General features: G+C 34.3%; 1 protein-coding gene across 1 annotated transcript in view; it reads left to right on the forward strand.

Moving 5' to 3' along the window:
• LOC106106960 (lachesin-like) overlaps positions 1-9650 on the forward strand; it is a 96574-nt gene that overhangs the window by 71375 nt on the left and 15549 nt on the right. Inside the window, exons 4-5 of the mRNA XM_013287658.1 lie at positions 7670-7759; positions 8235-8362. Of these exons, the coding sequence (XP_013143112.1) occupies positions 7670-7759; positions 8235-8362 (218 nt within the window). The remainder of the gene's footprint in view (positions 1-7669; positions 7760-8234; positions 8363-9650) is intronic.

Genomic DNA, 9650 nt, shown 5'->3' on the forward strand with positions numbered 1-9650 from the left:
GACATCCGCAATTGCAGATGCGTTGCCTACCCTTATACGACGGAGGAGGAGACGCACATAAAGAAGATATTTCCCCTTCCTATGCATCTCCACCGTCAAATCCACTTCCTCTTCCCAACCTCTCCTTGTAAGAAAAGGGTGATAAAGAGAAATGGACTTAAATTAGGCCACCACACTCATCAGACGAAACACGGAATTGCTTCCATTTGAAGCCTGTCTTCTGTGTGGTCGTGGTATTACACCGGGCGTGCCCTGCAGTGCTAAGATGTTAAAGCGGGCACTACCACTTTCAACGTGGACGAAAGCTAGTTTATAATATTAGTAAGATTAGATACCTGTATAAAATAATACAATACCTAGGTTACATCTAGAAGTTAATTCTTGCAACCGGAAACGCCACAAGAAATGCTATTACTTCCGGTCTCGTCGACATATTTATTGCTTCCAACGCTATTAATGACTGTTGTAGTTACAAAAGGTAATTGTTACCGTAAAATTGTGAACTTAGTCAGTTGAGAAAAAAACTAGTAATTATTAAATAAAAAAATTACTACTAGAAATAATGATAATCAAGTTTCGTATAGAATTAGCTGTTGCTCGCGACTTTGTCCGCGAAATTGAAAATATTAAAATAGCCGATTACTCACAGATAAATTACCTTTCTAACGGTAAAAGAATTTTTAAAATCGTCCCAGTAGTTTTTGAGTTATTTCAATACATACAAAAATACAAAACTTTCCTCTTTTTTATGTAAGTAAAGGTAAAATACATTTTTAAATTAAGAAACATTTTCATGTCGAATTTTAAATGGTTATTCGTTTCGCCCGTGACTCCATCCGCGTGGAATTTCATCGAAATCCGTTCAACCGTTTAGGCTACAAACTCTTACAAACATCTAAACATTCGCATTTATAATATTAGTATGAATATAAACAGAAAAAATTACTACAACAGTTTCCAAACAGAATACAGTATGATCCAAAAATATTTCATTCAGTTTCCGAATTTCACGTAGACCTAAAAACGTGACAAATAAATTGACACTTCTAACAACACGCGATACAAGCTGTGAAAAATTTCATTTTTTCCATACGTTGCTTTTAATTTTTCACTCTAAAACTGGTCTGTGATACTAAAAGTTTGCCAAGGTTTGTGTCATGTCACCTTTCATGCTCCATCCATCTCTTTTTTCGTCTACCTCTACCAGTGTACCTCCACATTCAATCGTTTAAATAAACTAGTATTTTAAATAAACAAACAAATACCATAATTTTAGAGAAATAGACAAAACTACAAGAATTCGCAAACGTTTTCAAGAATACTTTCATACGTGTCACATAGTAGCTATTGTGTTCCATGACAAATGTCACCGGAAGTCAAATAAATGCTGCTACAAAAGTTCTTATATCAACTGTTTCCTGTTTACAAACAATACAGACCTCTACCGCTGATGCGGCAAGAAAAAAAGCGCACATCTTTGACTAAACAATCTTACTATTGTGATTGTCGATTGTTCCGCAGCCAACTGTTTTGCACAACTAATCGAGTAATATACCCCCATATAAGCTCAAAGGAATAGCGAGACTAAACAGTTGTGCGATAGTTTAGTTTGCTCGCGATTTAGTCCGCGTGAAATTAAAAAATGTAGCCTGATACTCACTGATAACGTAGCTTTTTAATGATGAAAGAATTTTTGAAATTGTCCCAGTAGTTTTTGAGTTATTTCAATACATACAAAAATACAAATAATTCCTCTTTGTAATAGTACTAACTGTTACTCGCGACTTCGCCCGCGTGAAATTAAAAAATATAGCCTATGTTACTCACTGATAACGTAGCTTTTTAATAATGAAAGAATTTTTGAAATCTGCCCAGTAGTTTTTGAGTTATTTCAATACATACAAAAATACAAATAATTCCTCTTTATAATAGTACTAACTGTTGCTCGCGACTTCGCCCGCGTGAAATTGAAAAATATAGCCTATGTTACTCACAGATAAATTACCTTTCTAACGGTGTGATAATTTTTAAAATCTGCCAAGTAGTTTTTGAGTTATACCAATACATAAAAATACAAATCTTTCCTCTTTATAATATTTGTACAGATTAGTATAAGAATAATATAAATTCTTAAATGTACTTCCGTACCATTAGTTTTATAAGAACGAGAACTTTCCAGAACTTTCCAGAATAAATCTTATTAGAATGGAACCGTCTAGAACTTTGTACATTCATTAAAAACTGATAATAGTTTTTGAAATCAATTTTCTTTGTCATTCAGTCATTCAGTCATTCATTCATAATCTTTTCCATTCACTTTTAACAAGGAAAAAATTCACGAAGTTTTACGTCTTTGTTAGCTATCGCCCGCGACTTCGTCCGCGTGGAAAAATAGCCTATTGTTCTACCAGACTATCCTCTACATCTATACCAAATGTCATCGAAATCCGTTAGCAGTTTAGGCTACAAACTCTAACAAACATCCATCTAAACTTTCGCATTTATAATATTAGTATGATTGGAGTGTTCATATCAAAGGAAAAGTTCCAGATTTCGGAAAGACATATTTGCGTTGCTGACAACGAAAATCGAATTTAAAAATATTCTCAAATAAACAGTACACTAAAAAGTAACGAAATAATTCCTTGAAAATAGTAAACCTACCTTATTGTAACTGTTATGTCTATATTGTACAATTATTATTACTTTGATGTCGGTGTCAGCCGAGGTAAGCAGTGATATTTCTACGTAAGGGTTTCCACATTTTTAATCGAAAATCGCATTTAAAAAAATTCTCCGTCTGTTCGAAAGCTGCGTTTGTTCCGGGTAATCTTCGAAACGGCAGACTTCACTGAAGGATATCTGACAGACGGGCATATTATAGGCTACTTTTTTAATTCCGCGCTGTCAAAATGGCGACCGGACCGCTCTCCCTGGAACGGGTGGATTTGGACGGGACTTTGAAAGATAGCTGGTAGGAGGAAGATGCACGCGGACATATGATAGAAGTTTGCTGGCGACTGCTCTTTCAAATATAAGTAATCAACCAACACGCAGTTGTCCAGCGTGATTGACTAAAGCCACCCTTAACTTGTAAACTTAGAGACTGGGGATGCAATCTATACTATTATAATAAAGTGTAAACACACACTTCTTTGTTGCCTAAGATGTCAGCAATTACAGAATTTTTTATATAATTCTTTTTTTTAATAAAACTTACGTCAGGCTTTGGGCTATATATTTTCACGCCAATAAACTTAGGGGGTAAATGTTTTGGGTAAAAACCCTAATGTGGGAAAGAGACCATAACTTGCTGCCAACATCGAGGAAACAAGTTTGCCAAGGTTTGTCATGTCATGTCAGTTTGACATTTGCTATTGATAATTAGACAGATGTAAACGATAAAATAAAATTTTCATAATTTTATGCGGATGAAGTCGCATGTGAACAGCTAGTAAATTTATAAAAATAACTTAGAACCTTTGTCTAAATCAAACTTCAAACATCAATTCTTTTGAATAAATCTTAAAACCCAAAGTTCTTGCATAAATCTTTACTAGTGCGAAACTTTCTTTCGGATTCAGAAATTCGTTGAAAAAGATTTACTTTGACGCCTCAGCCAATGTCGGATATAAGAAAATCAATTCCTTTACCGTATTCGAGATTTTAAAAAAGTTTTCATATATTCAACGAAAAATAGTAAAAATAGAAGGGATGGATCGCATGTAACAAGACGGACGTTAGTTATGAGTGTGGAGGTACACCGGTAGAGGTAGACCTAGAAAGAGATGGATGGATTGCGTGAAAGATGACATGATCAAGAAGGGAGTGATGACTGAAATGACGGATGATAGAGTGCTTTGGAGGACGAAAACCCCTTGCGCCGACCCTACGGGAGTAGGATAAGGCAGTGGAAATGATGATGATGACCGAAAAATAGTAAATTCGGTAATTTTATAATCTGTCTAATTGTCCTGAAATTTCAATTTATAGTATAGTAAACTAGCTGTTGCGACTTCGTCCGCGTGGTATTATAAAACATAGGAACTATATAAATAACTAAAAGCTACTTATCCCTCGGGAACCGGACATTTCTCGGGGATAAAGCTTATCCCATGTCTACTCCAGACTTTGTCTTACATCTGTGCCAAATTTCAATACGATATGTTGAACCGTTGCAGAATGATCGAGTAAACATTAAAAAACTAAATTAATGAATCCCACGGGAACCGTAAGTATTCCTGGGATAAAAAGTAGCCTATGTGTTCTTCCAGACTATGCTCTAAACATGTGCCAAATTTCATCGAGATCCGTTCAGCAGTTTAGGCTACAAACGCTAGCAAACATCCATCTAAACTTTCGCATTTATAATATTAGTGTGATGTGATTATTTATATGATTCATTAATAGACATAAATTTATTAATAGGGATTATCAGCAAAGACTTAACTCTCCATAAAGCTTTTAAAACTATCTTAAAACTCTAGTTCATAAATCTCTTAGCAATCGTCTGTAAAGTTTTCTCTCAAAAATAGATTTATAGATAGAGTTTCCTCAAAAGCATTCAATGAAAACGCAGACAAAAGGAAGTTTTAATTTTTCATAGATAAAAATACAAATCAAACTAGCTGTTCCCGTGCGACTTCATCCGCATAAAATTATGAAAATTTTATTTTATTGTTTACATGTGTCAAATTATCAATAGCAAATGTCAAAATGACATGACGCTGACAAACCATGACAACCTTGATTTCTTGATGTTGGCAGTAACTTATGGTCTCTTTCCCACATTAGGGTTTTTATCCAAAATATTTACCCCTAAAGTTTAATGGCGTGAAAAAATATAGCCTAAAGCGTTTTAGTGTAGGGCTTTTTATTAAAAAGAGAGTTATTAAAAAATATGCTGTAATTGCTGACATCTTAGGCAACAAAGAAGTGTGTTACGCTTTCTTATAATCGTGTAGATTAGTTTTCGCCCGCCCTCCGTCTGCGTAGAATAAAAAAAAGTGAGTAGCCTACATGTTGTTACAGACCATCCTCTACATCTACATATACTACATATACTAAATTTCATCGAGAACCGTTCAGCAGTTTAGACTACAAACTCTAACAAACGTCCATCTAAACTTTCGCATTTATAATATTAGTAATTAGGTGTTCAAGGAGTTTTTACACGTTTTTAGAATCAAGTCATTAGAAAAGAAGAAGAAATTAAATTATTTAAAATTAGAACACATTGACGACGTCATCACTTTTTTCTAGTCTTCTTCTGTACATATTTTTTCAATACACATGTCTCCGTTAAAATAGTTTTATTTCTAAATCTTTTACGATATACATTAGGCGTACATCTTTGTTTAAATTATCGCACAACTGTGATTGTCGATTGTTTCGCAGTCAACTGTTTAGTTGCACAACTGAGTACCTCCATATAAGCTGATAACAGAGCGAGACTAGAAAGTTGTGCGATTTAAAGGTGTGTTCGAACTTTTATATTTATAATGTTAAAAACACGTAAATACTGTCGACGTTAACTGACATGTTCTTTGATGCAATCTGTCAAACTTTCCCGCCAAAACAAAATGGCGCTGACATTAATTACATCACACGCTTTTACTTTTATAACGTTAAATATGGATAAATCTATATTATTACTAGCTTTCGCTCGCGACTCCGTCCACGTGGAATTGAAAAAAAAAACAAAAGTGAAGTCTATGTGTTCTTCCAGACTATCTTCTACATCTTTGCCGAATTTCATCGAAATCCATTCAGTCGTATAGGCTACAAACTCTAACAAACATCCATCCATCTAAACTTTCACATTTATAATATTAGTAAGATTATAAAGAGGAAAGATTTGTATTTTTGTATGTATTGAAATATCTCAAAAACTGGGACAAATTCAAAAATTCTTGCACCATTAAAAAGGTATGTTATCCGTAACATGGGTTATCTTTTTAATTTCACGCGGGCGAAGTCGCGAGTAACAGAAAGTTGTTAATGTTGTTTTAAAGCTTGGTTTTTACATTAAACGATTTTTTTATATCGTTTAAAGAATTAACTGTGTAGACAATGTTACAAGAGAATATCATTGACACATTAAAAACAAGAAAACTCGCTGTCATCTGTACTATCTGTACTATTATAATAAAGCGTAAACACACACTTCTTTGTTGCCTAAGATGTCAGCAATTACAGCATATTTTTAAATAATTCTTTTTTTAATATAAAGCCCTACACTTATTCACGCTTTAGGCTATATGTTTTCACGCCATTAAACTTAAGGGGTAAATATTTTGGATAAAAACCCTAATGTGGGAAGAGACCATAAGTTGCTGCCAACATCAAGGAAGCAAGGTTGCCATGGTTTGTCATCGTCATGACATTCTGACATTTGCAATTGATAGTGTGACAAATGTACAAAATAAAAATTTCGTAATTTTATGCGGATAAAGTCGAATGAAAACAGCTAGTTTACTATAAAACTATTAAGCAATCACTTGTTTTATAATTAAACTAAATTTCTAGTACAAAAAAAACGTAGTCTATCTGTCAATGTTACTTATAGCCGGTTTCCCAGTTAAATCTAACCATTCGTATTAGATACGAAAATTTCATGAAATGTGTCTCCGAATGTAACTTGAGTTTTACTACGTTAAAACTTAGTTTCACTTAACACTAAGGTATCTAAGTCACTATAAAAATGATTGGAAACTTCAGAAACCCAGTATTAGACAGATTACAATTCACTAAATTATACATTTTACGGTGACATTTAAAAAGTGACAATATTAAAACTAAATACAAGACAAATCTCTTTCAATAAATTCGTATAACTTTAGGGGTAGTTTGGACCGTACGTCTACCCTTGTCTAGAAAAGGGATGCATTGATTTCCTCGTTACAATAAATTGTTCAGTAATACGTGAATATTGAAAACAAAAAGGTATTGCATTTTTCATTGTTTTTATATTAAAACTAGCTGTTCCCGTGCGACTTTATCCACATAAAATTATGAAAATTTAATTTTATTATTTACATATGTCAGATTATCAATTGCAAATGTCAGAATGTCATGACGGTGACAAACCATGGCAACCTTGCTTCCTTGATGTTGGCAACAACTTATGGTTAACCCACATTAGGGTTTTTATCTAAAATATTTACCGCCTAAGTTTAATAGCGTGAAAATATATACCCTAAAACGTGACGTAAGTGTAAGGCTTTTTATTAAAAAAAGAATTATTCAAAAACTAGCTAACGCCCGCTACTCCGTCCGCGTTAAATTAAAAAAAAACAAAAGTGATTAGCCTATGTGTTCTTCCAGAATATCCCCTATATTTGTAACAAATTTTATCGAAATCCGTTCAGCAGTTTAGGCTACAAACTCTAACAAACATCCATCTAAACTTTCACATTTATAATATTAGTATGTTATGCTGTAATTGCTGACATCTTAGGCAACAAAGAAGTGTGTGTTTACTCGTTATTATAATAGTTTAGATGTAGATAGCCATGTGGGCTACTTACTTTTGTATGTTTAATTTACACGGACGAAGACGCGGGCGAAAGCTAATTATAATTCACAGCTAACGGAGGGATCCCATTATCTCTATATTCGACTTGTTAATGTTGCTTGGTCATAATAGATTCTTTTCTTTTAATTGCAGATGACGGGCCGCGGTTCCTATCTCGTGGTCATTCGTTCAGGACAGTGGTGGGAGACACTTTGCTGCTGCCTTGCCAGGTCCAAAACTTGGGTAAGTGTGATGTATTCAATCTATATAGTTTGTTCAATCTACGAGGTTATTTTTCATTATCTTACTCCAATATATAAACAACTAGCTGTTCCCGTGCGGCTTCATCCGCATAAAATTAAGAAAATTGTATCTTGTCAAAATAACATGACATGATGACAAACCATGGCAACCTTGCTTCCTTAACGTTGGCAGCTCGTAACTTACGATCTCTTTTCCACATTATGGTTTTTATCGAATTTATTTAACCCCTAAGTTTTATAGCGTGATAATATATAGCCTAAAGCGTGACGTAAGTGAAGGGCTTATTATTCAAAAAATATGCCGTAATTACTGACATCTTACGTCACAAAGAAGTGTGTGTTTACGCTTATATTAGTATAGATAGAATATTCATAATTTCATGGGGATGAAGCCGCATGGTAACAGCTCTTTGATAGTGCAAGGTCAGATAAGTCACATTGTCGTCTCTTCTCAGGTTCCCTAGTGTTGCTATGGAGACGCGGACCCGCTGTGCTAACTGCTGCCAGTTTGATGGTGACGAGAGATGAGAGGTTCAGACTTGTAGATGGGTACAATTTGCAGATAACTGATGTTGGGCCACAGGTAATGTATCTCTTACTTCTTACTAATATTATAAATGCGCGAGTTTAGAAGGATGGATGTTTGTTAGCGTTTGTAGCCTAAACGGCTGAACGGATCTCGATGAAATTTGGCACAGATTTAGAGCATACTCTGGAAGAACACATAGGCTACTTTTTATCCCAGGAATAGTTACGGATCGCGTGGGATTTATTAATTTAGTTTTTTAATGTTTACTCGATCATTCTGCAACGGTTCAACATATCTTATTGAAATTTGGCACAGATATAAAGTCTGGAGTACACATGGGATAAGGTTCATCCCAGAGAATTGTCCGGTTCCCGAGGGTTACGTAGCTTTTTGTTATGTAAATAGTTCGTATATTTTCTTATACCACGCGGATGAAGTCGCGGGCGACAGCTTGTTTGTTATATATCAAAAACATTTAAACATATAGATGAGGTGAACTAGATTTTTTCACCTGTACTTTCTCTTAAAGGTACTATGTTAGTTGTCAAGTTTAGTAGCCGCTCGTGTATTGACGGTAATAAAATATTTTAGTAAATAATAATAAGCTCTATCTGTACTATTATTATAAAGAGGAACTACGATCGGATTCCATCCTTCCGTAGTTGATGTACCGTGTGTTCGAACGAAAATGTTTCAATCATCGTTCCTTGTGCGCACTGCAAAGGATTGGAACATGTTGCCGGCATCAGTTTTACCGTCCAAATATGACGTGGGGGCAAAGGCGAGTGGAGAGTTACCTATAAAACTAGCGCGTACCATCTTTCGACTGTATCGTTACTTCCTTTAGGTGTGATCGTGGTCAAGCGCGAGTTTAACAAATAATAAAAAAAAACATTTGTATTTTTGTATGTATTTGATTTACATTTTAATATTTTTTATGGAATAAAATTAATTAATTTGGCATATGGTTTTGAGGATTTACTAATAGATGGCGTTAGTGAGAACCACATATGTGAAAAATGTTTGAAGTAACGTGTGAATTTTTGATTTGTATTTTTTACAATCTCTGTTTAAAATCTAATACGCGGTTCACTCTTCGCTGGTACATTTAGACAGTTGCGCTAACTGGACTATCAATTGGACTGTAACTTTAACTGGAACCAGTAACTTCATACAATCTTTGACTGCCTGTTACAATTGTCTTTGTCGAGTGTGAACCTTTACTAAAGTTTTACACTAACACGTAATTTAAAAAATCAAGAAATAAATAAACTTTTTAATAAAAAAACAAAACCGACTTCCAAACAAAATGCACTAAAAACAAAACAAAATACACCAAAAA

This window comes from Papilio polytes, unplaced genomic scaffold (assembly GCF_000836215.1).
Source record: "Papilio polytes unplaced genomic scaffold, Ppol_1.0 DF824492.1, whole genome shotgun sequence".
Taxonomy (NCBI): Eukaryota; Metazoa; Arthropoda; class Insecta; order Lepidoptera; family Papilionidae; genus Papilio; species Papilio polytes.